Raw genomic sequence first — 14,249 nt, forward strand, 5'->3', positions numbered from 1 at the left:
GGTGGCTCTTACACCTATCGCTGAGTCAACCACAACATGGGAAATAACAAGTGGGCAAAATGTTTACAGGGACTGTGATGTGAGAAAGCCCTTTTGTGTCCCCTGCTCTGAGCAGTCCATTAACTGATATGATCCTTGTGGGCCCCTTCCAACTGGCCAAATTCTGTGATTCTGTGATATTGTATGATATTCTGTGATGTGACCTTTGGAAGTGTGGCCATCCCTGCTGTGGCAAGACAGTGTTGTCATGGTTGTCATGGTACTTCTGTGGAGCAGGCACAGGGTGAGGATTCAAGCAAGAAGGTGTCAAGGCAAACAGGAGGAAAACATCAAAATCCCACAATAATTTCATGCTCCATTAGAAATGATCAGGGAAACCAGTATTTTCCAGCACAAGATAACATCAGAGAGAGTATTTCTATGCTAGTGTTGCAATACTTGCTGTTTTATAGTTCTCTTTTAACTTCTTATTAAAAATGGATAAAATTACTCCAACTATTCTGTCTGGTGAATTCACACCCCTTCCAAAGTCTCCCTCTTGGGTCTTGTTTTCAGAGGTGCAGGCAGAGACATAGTCAGGGGCTGGATCTTGTGCCAGTAAGTCCAACCTTCCTCTCTTGCCTGAGCCTGGCCTGTGTGTGGGTTGGTAGGGAAGGAGTTTGGAAAGGGCTTGGAAGGAGCTGGAAGGAGCTGGTCTGGGGCTCAGAGCCCACACATTCCATGGGGTTCAGCTGCCATTGCCAGCTCAGGGGTCCTTTAAAATCCTTGCAGAGTTGTGGCCCAGCTTTGGGTTTCCCTGGGAGGCAGAGCCCACTCTGGGCTGTGTCTGAGGCTGAGCCTCAGCTTTTCCCCTGCATTAGAAAAATCAGCACCTGTTGTTTGATGAAGTTCTTGCAGTGACACTTGTCCCGGGTTTGGGGCTGGTTTTCCGTATCTAATCCATCTCTGATGTGACAGCACACACTTTTCCAGCAGTCCTTCCTTTCATTAACCTTCTTGCACCACTGATCACATATTTGCTGTGCCCATGGCCTGGAGCTGGGAGGGTTTCACAGAATTAATCTGCGTTTGTGTTCGGTCACCATTCAGTGAGTTTTCCCTCCTTTGAAAGCTGCTGTAAAGCTGTTCCTGGTTGTGCAGTACAGTTTGTTAATGCTCCAGTATTGATCCCAAGTGACAACTGGGGCCAGCACACGGGGCAGGACACTCCATTCCTTTGGGACAGCATTCCTTTACCTTCCGGCCTGTCAGCCTTAATTAAGATGCAACTGGAGTTTTCCAGGGGAAAGGTTGTGCTGTTGACGTGACTCCCCTTGAGCAGGGTCAGTTAAATTTCCTTTAATTGGTTTTCAGTAGCAATTTCAGTATCTTCTCCCCTCTTTTCTCCTTGGAGAGAGATCTGTGCAGGTTGTTGTAACAGAGACTGGAATGGGGCAGAATTCCCTGTGGATTCACACCATTTGAAAAGCAGAAGTGGAAAAAGCAACCAGAAATGTTGGCTTTCTGGGAATCACACGTCGAACTTCTTTGAGACTTTACACATTTGTGAGGACAAAGGAATTGAAATATTCCTCCTCCTGTCTGACCAGGTCAACAGACTGTGCATGTCAGTCACCAGAGAACAAACAAATTAACTGGCCTTTCTTGATTTCTCTTGGAATTTCTCAAGAAGATAGAAAACTTTTCATAGCTGTGTGGCACAAAGCACCTTCAGCAAGAGCTACCATGGGGCAGCCAGCATGTGCAGCTCCCAGCCCTTGAAGCCAGTGGGACCAGTTAACCCAACCACAGGTAAATGGTGTCAAGAGCAACACAGCATTTCCTTGAACATGTGAACACCAGTTCTTGTGCTGGTGGGGCTGAGAGGTCCTCTGCCACCTGCAGGGAATGCTGCCCCTTCTTTTGGGGAAATCTCCACCTGGGATAGTAACTGGAGGGATTTGGAAGTGCCTGTGCTCATGTGGCTTCTCCTAGATTTTTTAGAGGGAGAGAGAGTGCTTTTGTTTTGTGCTTTAAAATGATACTTGTTTTATTTATTAGCTTGGAGCCTCCTAAAAACACCCTGCCTGGCAGTGTGAGCAGTGAAACCGTAAGTGAGAGGATGCCCTGGCCCTTCCCTGTCGCCGTGGGCACTGACCTGTGAAGCCAAGCTGAGGTGCCCTGGGTGCTTCAAAGCCCCCAGTTTGGGACAGTGTCGTTAAGGGAATGTTCAAGTGATCATCCACCCAGCTGTCATATGACCCAGGTTTTGTTTAAAACTCAGTCTTGCTGATCGGTCTAAGCCTCGATGTGTGGCCCTGGTCTAAAGTAAGTGCTGGTTGACTAATCTAAGTTACTTGGGAAGTGTAATAAGAATTACCAGTGAAACAATGCCCTCTGGAAGATAAGCCCTCCCTTGTTAAGCGGTGACATAGCTCCCTGATTTTAACCCCCATCATCTTTTATACTTGGGTGCATTGCTGAGCCTTGTAATTAGTTAAATCTGTTCCTATAATCAAAAGCCATCCCCACACTCCACTGCTCTGTGACGGTTTCCAAGATTTACGTGATTAACTTGGCGGAGGCAGTGGGTGGCTAATTGGATAAGCTTTAATCTTCACACCACCAAAGCGAAACAGGGGAAGATCAGAGGAAGGAGGAAGTTCTGCTGTGTTGTGTGGGAAGGTAGTTACCAAACATGTCAAAAAGATTATTGTAACGAGCAGACCCGTTGTCATGACCCAACCTACAAGAACAGGGCAGATCACTGGGGGGAGGGAGGCAGCGAGCACTGCAAATTATTGCAAATTTGCTTGCATTGGCTTTTTTTTTAACGGGCAGAAATAGTTGTGCTCTTTTTAGCAAGCAGAGAGCTTTATGTTCTGTTTGCTTTAGTTAAGTAATTTTGTCAGATGTTCCCCTGGATTTTGTATCCTTGCTAATTGAACTGCTGAACTGGGTCGACTGAAATGGTTTTTCCACCTTCAGAAGTGCAGTTTCCATCGTGTTCCATTGTGAACCTGGTGGCAGTTGTGAGACTAGGAAAGAGAAGAGCATATTTAATCCCCCAAAGCAATGAAGAAAGCCAGGTGATGTGTAAAACTGCATTTCAGGTGTGTGTGTCTTTGTCTAACCAAGCCAGATTCCCAGCCTTGATAAGTACCTGTAAGTTTTAATGGAGGTGTGAAGGACTGGAATACAGGAGAATCCCAGCTCCTCTGTGCTGTTGCCCAAGACATCCAGCTGGTTGTGGCACAGCAGGGCAGGCTGGGTGTGCTCTGATGTTCAGCATCACCAGGGTGCTTAAGGGAGATGCTGTGGTTTACAATAAGTGGTTTTTAGTTGCTTCTAGCAAAAATATTCCTGTTTTATTGTGACAAATAAGGAAATGAAGTCCCATGACCACACTATGATGTTCAGTGAGAAGAGGTGAAGAGCTCTCACGTGTGGCTGTGAGTGTGGTGGGGAGTGTGCCTGGACTCACTCAGTGCCGGGTTATTTTCCAGCAGTGCTGATCCATCTCCCGGCCAGGAGATGTCCCCAGTTCACCACAATTCCTCCAGGAACTCCGACACAGGTTCTGGGCTGTGCTTGGATCCCTTCAGTCTGAGCCCGTGTCAGCAGGTTCTTGGCCCCTCCTGGCCCCGCTGATCCTCGTGCAGGGTGAACTCCTGACACGGGGCTCTGGCCACAGAATGCTCAGGGAGGAGGACCTGGACTCGATTGAACAAGCAAAACAATTACAAAATATAAACTTAGCTCTTAGTGTGATTAAAAAACTTGAGAATTTGAGAGACCCTGAAAGCACTCTCTGTTCTTGTGTTCTTTGTGGAGTTGCTTTGGGAAAGAACAGGGAAAAGGTAAAATGGGAATAAAAAACAGAGTTTGAAAAACAAAGCAGAGAGCAAAATCTGCTGTGGAGGAGCAAATCTTACCACGACTTGTCCCCAAACCTGAGTTGCAGTTCTGGGTTTAGGTGACTCTCAGTCTCTCATACAAGATTTGTCTTGTAGGAGAAACCCATGAGGAGCTACAAGGCAGAAACCAGAAATCTGGTATTGAGAAAAATACTTAAGTGGTGTTTCATTTTACTGCTTGGATTTATGTGCCCTGAACACGGAGAATTTGGTTTCCATTGTCACCAGGGAACTGTCTGTAACATGAACAACCTCAAGTCATAATTCTTTTAAAAGAAAACCCATCATTTGATTATTTTTTCATTCAAAAGTGTGTGTTCCTGGCTTCTTGTTCAGGTTGATGCCAGATTAGGAAGTGTAGGAGGGGAGCTGTGTGATGTCCATCACCAGTTTTTGAAATACAGGAATGTTGCTGTTGAGGTTTAGTCAGGATTGCAGGGAATTAGAAGTCTCATCTGATTTTCATCTGTATTAGCAGAATGCATCCTTTTACTGTTGGAAGCTTTGAGTCTGTAGCAGTGTTTTTATAAGTTTGTGTTTTCAAACACAGGAATATACATTCTTTTTGTGGCAGTTTTGAATGCTGTGTGTTCTACCTGCAAACACCATTTGATATGGATATATTATACAATACATTGTGCACATTCAATATATGATACAGTATATGGTATACATTTCAATATATGATACAGTACATGGTATACATTTCAATGTATTATACAATATGTGGTACATTTCACTCTGTACTTTGATTATTCACTGCAAAATGAATTCTCTCCTTCCTTACCACTTCCAGTGGCAGTGTTATGGGGCCTGTGAGATGGATTTGTTATTGGAGATCGTGGGATTCTTTCCTGTCTGATTTCTTCTGGGATTGCAGAGAACCCCATGGAGTGCAGGAAATGCTTGTCCTGCTGTCTGTCAGCCTCTCTGGGAGGGGCAAATTATACAACAAGGGGGGGGGGTTGTGTTGAAAATTACTTACTGAAGTTATTTTCAGATCCAGCCTAATGACAGGAGGGGTCAAACGAGGTGTCACCAACCCGTGGCTCTTGGAAGAACCGGAGGAAACCAGAGGGCTTGGCTTTGATGATCTCAGGCAGCAGCAGAGAAGGATCATAGAAGGTACAGGAGTCTTTGTGATAGTTGTGAGCATCTCTGGCACTCTGAGAGGAGCCCTTATTTGAATATCAACACCCCCACCTGTGCTGGAGTTTTCTTATCTGGAGTTGTCAAACATAACAGTTCCAGGTGGATGTTCTCTGTGTTGGCAGGAGCAGCATTGTGCTTGCCATGTTCTTAACTAGAAGCATCTTCTTAAATCAAATTTTGAAAGACCTGATTTTGACCATGTTCATGGTTTTGGTTTGCAGTGGTGATCACAGTAATTGCACTGGGTGTAGTGGTGTTGGTGGGTGCATGAGATGGATTGTTGAGTTGGAACAAGGTGGGAATGAACTCATCCAAAAGGAGTCTTTAGATTTTGGCCCTCAGCATCCTTAAGGAATCTGTAACTTTGGAAGTGTTGGAAAACCTCAGCCTGAGGACATCAGGTGGTTAATGAGGTCATTTCCATGCAATCAAAGTGTTGGAAGTGACTGAATGAAATCAGACTCCAGATAAGACCCACTTCAGCCTTCATGGCTGCTGTAGATGCTGCTCAGGTGTTCTGAGCTCTGTCTGGATGGTCCAGAAGAAACCTCAACCTGAGTTTTTAATTACACCATGAGTAATTAAAGGGAGGCTGAAAGAGGTGTTGGGGGACCAGACCTTCATCCTGTTGAAGGGAAGGGGGTCCTGCCCATCCTGGAGTGCAGCCACTGCCAGTCTTGCTCTGTGCAGCATCACTGCTGTGCAGGTGGTCAGAGCACCGACCCTCCAGCCTCCTGCAGCTCTTCTTGTGCCACTTCCTGGCAGATTTGGGCAAGGAGAGCTGCACATTTTGGATAAGGGGCTTCCTGAGGCCTATGTGGTGCCAACAGACTGGCAGTTCCTCACAAAGGAGTGTCTGCAGAGGTGGCAGCACATCAGTTTTATCTGCCCCCTGTGTCCCCTCTCCCTCAGGCTCTCTCACACATTTTGGATCCTCTTGCAGCTTTAAAAAGCCATTTGAATTCTTTGGTGTTTGCATCACCTGTTTTCTTTTATCCGTGTTAAAAGTTGCTTGGAAAATTTAAGAAGGCTAATCAGGAGCTCACTCTGTGTGCCAGAAAATCCCCTGCATTTATGACTGAGTAACAACTGAATGTTGAATTCTTGGATTTTATTTTCTTTTTTCTTTTGGGACCCTCAGTAAAGTGTCCCAACCAGAGCAGAGGAATTAATTACCCATCATTTCCATTATTTTAAGAGCGCTGTTCCCATAATGATTAGTTTTCATGTTGTGTTGATGTATTTTACTTAATACATTTTAGCTCTCTAAGCACAGGGTGGATCTTTTTATTCACTTCTACGTAGTTTGTGTCAGCAACTTTTTCATGTAATCTGATATATTTTTCTGGTGCAGAACAAGATGCAGGACTTGATGCTCTTTCTTCAATCATATCACGGCAAAAGCAAATGGGACAGGAAATTGGGAATGAGCTGGATGAACAGAATGGTAAGAACAAGATTTTGCCTCACTTTTTTGTAAGACTGGGATTTATTTTTTTTCACTCCTCATACAACTCCACTTCTCTCTGCCCACAAAGTAACCAGATGACACTGTAAAGTTTATTTATGAGCAACCACTGCAGATTCTCTCTGTTCATCACCTGGTTTTATTGTGTTTCCCTCCAGTCCCAGTTGTGTGTGTGCAGTGTCTAACGCTTGGAAAGTTTTTCCCAAGCCTGTCTTTTGAGCAAAATTAATTTTGTACTTAATCTTTTGCATTTTTCTGTTTTATGACAGTTTTTATGGTAAGCTTTTATGTGTTGCAGGGTTTCACTTGAGCGTTTTCGTTCCGTGTCTTTCCTTATTAACTACATGGGAGAGTCTTGAGCCTGCAATTAAAGGAGAAATGTTGCATTGTTTGCTACAAATGATTTGGATTTGGAAGGTTTCATGGCAGCAAGTGTCAAATTAAGTGCAATATTGAACTAGAAGAGCACCCATGTTCTTTAAAACAAGCCAGTGTCCAAATGGTGGAATTGCTCTCCTGGTGAATACGCTTTGTTACTCACTTAATTGTCCACATGACATGAACTGGCCCTGGGAGAGCAGATCCTCCAGCCCTCCTGACTTTTTCATTTCTTACAATATGGTAATAGTTCAATTAGAGCCGTGGAGCCCTGCCAGCTTTCTCCCTCACACAAAGGCTTCACCCATATGGCTTATCCTTGGCTTGTGTTGTGCTTCACCACGGAGAGGGGAAATGTCCTTTTACTTGCTAATAAATGATACGCTTAAATCAGCTTCTTCCTGCAGGGAAATTTCCCCCCTTGTATCTCTCTGCGTGTCTGCTCAGAGTGAGGGGTTCCCAAATTAACATGATGTACTACTTGGGAGCCCCATTCTGAAGGGGAGTTAAGTCAGAGGGTGACTTTCTCCTGTTTGCCTTTTGTATGCAGCTAAATCCATGAGGGAGATGAAATGGCTAGAGCATGTCTTTGTTTATTAATCTGAAGGTTGTTAAGGAATGGTTTGTGCAGCTGGGAGAGACTAAGCTTAGTGGTCTTGTCATATTTTGATCCTCTGCCTCATGTGAGTAAAGACATTTTCAATTAGGAATCTCTGTTCGTAGGTTTCTTCTACTAATCGTTGCTTAAAAAGTCATATTAATTGCCTTTTTTTGCTCTAAATAGAAAACAGGTGGGGAGCATGAGCATGTTTACTGATTCTCTGTGAAACCTTGGTTTCTCATCAGGAAAATACATGATCTGTGTCTCATTTCCCTCTGTTGGGGGTGGGGGATGTTTCCCCAGACCCGTGTGTTTTTGGGACCCTGAAGGTACTGTTTTGTACCATCACATTTCCCCATGACGTGCCAGACTTCTTCTAGCAATGAGCCTCGAAACATCTGTGAAATGGGAATGTATTTAACCTTCCTTTTTACAAATAATGCAAATAGTGCCAATGTTGTCTGTCTTGTGTTTTCATGTGGGCTCTTCTTTGAGCTTCAGGCAACTCTTTAGAGAAACATGGAAACTTTCCCGAGTGCTCAGAGTAAGAAATGGTGAGGATTGTCTGTGCTGACTGCAGCCAGATCCTGAGAAGACTGCTCAGATCCTGAGAAAACTGCTCAGATCCTGAGAAAACTGCTCAGATCCTGAGAAAACTGCTCAGATCCTGAGAAAGCTGCTCGGATCCTGAGAAGACTGCTCGGATCCTGAGATCTGCTCCTCGCTGTCCTAGAACTATGAGCGTAAAACCTGCCAGCCATGTACAGAGTGTCATTTGTAGATGTGTAAGCTGTCCAAAATAGGTGGGAAATAGCCTGACTTTCCAGATGGGGGAGCAGATCACTCAGCACTTGGCTTCATCACTGCTGGGCAAGTGGAACTCCCATGTTTCCTCTGACTTTATGCAATCCATGTGTTTTTGGGGTTTATTTTTTTTGCAGATACAGGGGGATAAGGTTGGGCATTTTGTTGCCACTGGCACCATGGAAAAGCTGAACTCCCTTGCAATATTTTCCAGGGGCTGCTTTCCCTGTGCACATCTTGCTTCGTGCCCTGTGCTTAACCATGTGCAGACTGTGCTCAGGCTCTCTGCCAAGCCCGTGTCACTGCTCCACGCTCAGGTTGATGAGGATAACTGCCCTGTAATTTCCCCTTCCTTGGAATCTCTTTCCTTCCTAGTGCTGAGTGATAATGGCATGGGCTGTATTGTGGGGAGGCAGGGGAAGTTCATCTTCATTAAGTGCTGCTTCAGTATTTCTTTTTCTTTGAGTCAAATTTTCCACCAAATTGCCTGTTCTGTGGGAAGCTTGACTTCCACTCCCTGACCTGCTTTGGATGTTCCCACCTTCTGCAACTAAGTAGGTGCCTTTAGCTTGTTCTGTTATTATGATAAAATATGGCTTTATGCAGAGGGAGCTGATAATGTCCATTAATGAATCAGATTTTAGGGAGTTTCGTACTTATTTTCCAGACAACTTGTTCCTCAACCTGCTTTTTCCATTCCCTGGCAGCTCAGACTCTGCTCAGTGCAGATACTTGCACTTCCCAGCTCTCTGAGGTGGCCAGAGGCATTTTCCCTCGAGTGCCAGTTGGTGTAGCTGTGCATTTGCAGATGTACAAGTTCTGAGGGATCCTGATTAATTATGCAAAGTTTACTTCTCGAGTAGAGTTGGTACATGTGAATTCTTTTGTGTTTGTTAAATGACTGAAAAATGATTAAACTTTGCCTTTGGAAGGGAGGTTACTTGGCTGTATCTATTTTTCCTGCCCTGCTGTGCTGACAGGCAGGAGGAGGAGCAGTACTGGAGGTTTGCAGGAGGGTGTCCCTGGGCTGTGGTGGTTGCTGTGCCCTCTGGAAGGGTTGGTGGGTGACACCAACCTCGCTTTGCTCCACGTCTTTCCACTCTGAGCATCCTCTGTAGTCAGCAGGGATTGCCCAGGTGGGATCCCCCCAGCCTGCCTGGCACAGCAGGTCCTGGAAAAGCCTCTTTCCCACAAGGATAAAGCCAGCCTGGGCTGGGATGGAGGTGGCTGCTTTGCACAGCAATTGAATCCCATCCTTGGATTTCACTGCCATGTGTCCAAGGTTTAATTGGAGTCTCATGTCCTTCTTCACTGAGGTTTTCAGGATATCCCTGTCCTACACTTTTTGTGGCTCTGCTTAAATCCTGTGGGCCTTTACAAACCTCCTGAGTGGGGTATTTTGCACTGATGAGCAAAGTAGAGGCAGGGTACCAGGAGACATTGTTTTTTTCCAGCCTCGGGAGTCTGCTAGCAGTGGGGATTAGCAAAAGAATTTTCCCATCATTAGCTCCAAATTTGGCCCCAGAAAACTTTCTGTAATCCTTTCATCTGTTCCATAAAAAAAAAAAAGAAAGAAAATAGTGTAAATGGCCTCTGGCCCTGTTGATGAGGCAATCTAATCTAGTGCAATAATTGTGGAAGAATGCTTTCAGAAATTGTGAATGCTGTTTGTTTTACCCTTATAGAGATGTTGTTTTCTCATTGTGACATGCTTGCATGAGAATGCAGTACTCTGGGATGGATGGCAAATATGGGAGCTTGCAAAATTTGTCGTGTTTGGCATTTTTACCCTGTCACTGTCCTTTTGCTTCCAGGTCCTTTAAAGTTTGTATCAGAGCAGAAATAAGTTCATAAATAGATAAGCTGCAAAACCAGACACTGTTTATGTCCTTTCAATGGTTAAGAGAATGCTGTGCACAGTCAGGATGTTCTCAACCAAAACATCATTTTAAGTAAATGATCTCTCATAATAATCCTTTAATTATATGGTTATGTAACATTTTTAATTTCTTGTCAAAGTCAAATTTCCAAAACCAACCAAAAATTGTAGCATTATGTCTTTGTTTATAATAGCTTTGCAAATCAAGGTTGCTGTGTCACCTCTGGTCACAGTGGGTGGCACAAAAGCCTCCACGGAGGACTCAGCTCGGCCTGGCGTGTGATTTTTGTTACCCTCACATGACATCAAAATACTTGAGACTGGAGCCCTGGTCTGGCTGTTGCTCTAAACACACATGGAGAAATATTCTTGTATCATCAATAAAGTGAGTGAAAGTATTTGTGGTGATGCAGAGACTTATGGAAAACAGCACCAGGAATGTGATTCCCCTCTCCCAGGTCAGGGCTCAGCCACGAGCCCATCACTCCCGGTGCAAACAGCCCAGTCAGAGCATGGTCAGTAAAGGGCTTCTTATAAAGATTATTTACATATCTCTTGCATAATCAAAAAGGAACCCTGCAGTTGTTTCACATTTCTGTTTGTTAATATAATACAAACTAATTACCATTGTGTATGGGAGATGTTTGAGTTATGAGACTCAGACCAGTGGGGCTGTGCATACATTGCATCATTGTTAGGACTCATTTGTAAATAAGAAATGATTGAAGATAAGATTTTTAGAAATGTTCATCATCTTGTCTAAACAGGATCTGGTCTCATCCTACGGAGTTACAGCCCTGCATGCTGGGACCCCCTTGGGAGATGGCTCCAGTCCTGCTCGGTGGGCTCTGGAGGTGTTCAGCATTCCTTGGGAAAGGCTGAGCACCAGCAGGTTCAGCTTTTCTAAAAACCTCCATAGAGAAGCATATGTTTTTGATATTCAGATGTAAAATAACCATCCGTGGCCTGACTGACCTCATACTATGCAGATCGATTTTAATTTTGCTTCCCGAGGTTATTGTGTGGAAATAGAAACAACTTCAGTGTTACTGGGGCACTGTTCTGTCTTTATTGCATTTTGTTTAGGTGGGTTTAACCCTTCTAAGGGGGAAAAATTATCCTGCCTGTTAAAACACTGCTTTTTGTCATGAGTGATCTAAATAGTGCAATATTTAGGCTCCCCACTCAGAAATCAGGGAATGCCAAAATTGAGCTTACTGGCACTTCTTGCACGTATTTCTAGTCTTAAAACATTTGCATGGTGTTTTCTGCATGTCCTGCCTCATTTTGTGCATAGGACTCCATCTCTTCTGGGGTTGAATTGTGCATTTGTGGTGACAAAAACTATTTGTAAGGTCTCTGCCTCATTTCTTCCAGGTGTGGGAAAACGTTTAGTGAGTAAGGCAAGGGTTGTAAGAGGGTTTTGTGGCAGCAGCAGCAGATAAATGTTGCCTTAGAGCATAAAACTGTCTGCTCCTGCCCAGCAGCTCCCTGTGATGGTGTTTAACTCATCTTAACTGAGCTTTTCCAGAAGTGATTCCCTCTGTGTGTCTGTCTTGGCACTGTAGGGCCTGGTTTGCCGAGGTTTTGGGCATTGGCACTTGGCAGAACTTGGTGCAGGCTGTGCTCTGGGTGCAATGAATCATGGAATGGAGTGGGTTGGAAGGGACCTTCAAGGATCATCTAGTCCATCCCCCATGAAGTATTGAGGAACTCTCCACTGAGGAATGTAGAATCATTTAGTTGTAAAAGACCTTTAACATCACTGAGTCCAACTGTAAGCCTGACACTGCCAAGTCCACCACTAAACCATGCCCTGAAATATATGAGAATATATTAAATACTGTGTGGAAGGATAGATAAGGTTTGGTTTGCATGTGGCTTTTCAAAAAAAAAGAGGTTCAAACCCTCTTTTACTGAACATCCAAAATAAACCTTAACTATTAATTTTCCTGTTTTCCTTCAGAGGTGGGATGATAGTGTTTCATCTCCCAAGGAAGCTGTCAAAAATCAAACTACACTTGTACCTGCTGTCAGGAGGGGCATCGTGGGAAGGTCTGGGAGGGAGTTTTTAACTCTTCAGAGCTGACTTGGAGTTGCATGCAGCCCATAAGGAATGCAGCCTTGTGCTGGATGATGAGAAGAAAACCATCTATTTCATATCTGTCAAGGAAGTAACCCTGCCTGTGCTGCCTGCTGAAGAAGCAGGTGATGGAAACCAAGGTTACATTTTTCAATGTAAATTCAGAGTACCTACACAAAATAGTATTATTTAGGGTGTTTCCTAACCTTTTAAGTACAAGATTTTGCTGCTTCAGTGTTTCCAGTGTTTATTTATCTGTGAAATTTCCTGGTATTCTTAAAAATAAAGCTGGAAGAAGCAGGGAAGCTGCTGCAGTCTGGATCTGTCTCCAAGCCTGGGTCAGCAGCCAGATGGGAACCTACACAGGGACCTCTGGAGCTGCCGGGGTAATTTCACCGGTGTTGGATGATGTGGAGCAGCAGGAGGGAGGTGTGAGATGTCTTCTTGTGGCTTCACAGAGGGTTGCTGACAGCAGAGGGAAGAATAAGGAGTGATGATCTCCGTGCTGCCCTTCAGGCTCTGGTGGGATGGGTTTCCAGTCAAACTGGGACAGCAAAACACTCCTTGTAAGCACTGAGGAGATGACAGGTCTGTGGTAGCTCCCACTATGTCCTTGTAAGAGTCAGTTGTGTCAAACGGCTTTGGATATTTTTCTGTGGAAGAGCTTTATGAGTAGGGGGAAAGAATCAGGTGTCATTTGGACTTTAGAATGGCTTTGATGCTGTTGCATGAGACTTTCTTGTAAGTAGTCTATGGAAACATGGGTTCAAATGATTAACCTTCAATAGGTGTGTTGTAGACTGGATGAATACACTTAGGAATTGGCTGTTCATAGGTGGAATAGAAACATGGCTGGAGTTGGGCTGTGGGGTCTGTCTGGTTCTGTTCAGCACTGTGGGTAAGACAGGGATGCTGAAGTATAAGTGTGTTTACTCACCTCCTATGTAATACAGAGATGGGAAAGACTTCAGCTCCCTTGGGAGTAGTGCCAGAACTCTTCTGAATGATCCTGAGAAATGAGAGTGAAATTACGTCTGATTTCATCCTTTGAAGAGCTGCCTGCAAAGGGTGACCCTTTCTGTAAGGTGTAGGCAAAATACAGATGAGTGTAGTGAATAAAGTCAACTCTTAAAGGTGAACCAGTAGTGTGGAAAAGGCTGTGGAGAAGCCAGTGGTGTTTGAAGAACATGTGCTCCTTCTTGGCACCAAGGAGGACACAGTGTTGAGGGTGACGGGGACCTGGTGGGGGCACAGAGGGTCAGCACAAGTGTGATTTAAAGCTTTAATTCATCAGGATTGAGGAACTGCTGGGGCAGCTGAGTTTGCAGGAGAGAAGGCTGAGATGGGAACACAAGGTTCTTGAAGAGTGAAGCAAGCTGGTTCAAGGGGGGGGAGGCTTTTGGTGACAGGATTGAGTTGAGGTCAAAAGAAGCAGGAAAATCCTTCAAACAGCAGCAACAGAGCCTGTGTGAGGAGGTTGGGGAGGCCTTGTTGTGGGACATCTTTAAGAGAGCTTCAGCTGAGTTAGAGCTGGAGATGGACTAGACAACTTCTTATTTCCTGCTGTGACCTTCTCTAGCTCTCTTTTCTTTCCCTTCTGCAACTTGGCTTCCTTCAGACTTCTCATTCTACTGCTTTTATTGAGCTGATCTTTAATCTCCCCTCCTGAATGTGTCTAATCCTCACTTTTGAAACCACCTGTCAGTATTCCAGCATTGTTGCTCAACTAGTTCCCCTCCTGGGTCCTTTTCCCTGTCCCTCTAACTTCTGTGTGTCTCCCTGTGGAAGCACTGGGGTTCTGCAGCTCCTGAGGCCACTGGAGAACCTTAGCGTGGAAGAAACGGCATTGTTCTGAAATGGCTCGGATATTTTGGCTGAAACTTTAATTTCATTTTATTTTTTTTTAAATCCATCTGGAAGCAGACATCCAAGTTGGGAATCTTGAGCCTGAGTGGTTGCAGTTTTTCATCCTTTTAAAGCAACTGAAA

General features: G+C 44.6%; 1 protein-coding gene across 1 annotated transcript in view; it reads left to right on the forward strand.

Annotated features, from left to right (window-relative positions):
- STX8 (syntaxin 8) overlaps positions 1 to 14,249 on the forward strand; it is a 106,608-nt gene that overhangs the window by 8,874 nt on the left and 83,485 nt on the right. Inside the window, exons 5-6 of the mRNA XM_064675639.1 lie at positions 4,897 to 5,021; positions 6,403 to 6,495. Of these exons, the coding sequence (XP_064531709.1) occupies positions 4,897 to 5,021; positions 6,403 to 6,495 (218 nt within the window). The remainder of the gene's footprint in view (positions 1 to 4,896; positions 5,022 to 6,402; positions 6,496 to 14,249) is intronic.

Source organism: Pseudopipra pipra, chromosome 19 (assembly GCF_036250125.1).
Source record: "Pseudopipra pipra isolate bDixPip1 chromosome 19, bDixPip1.hap1, whole genome shotgun sequence".
Classification (NCBI taxonomy): Eukaryota; Metazoa; Chordata; class Aves; order Passeriformes; family Pipridae; genus Pseudopipra; species Pseudopipra pipra.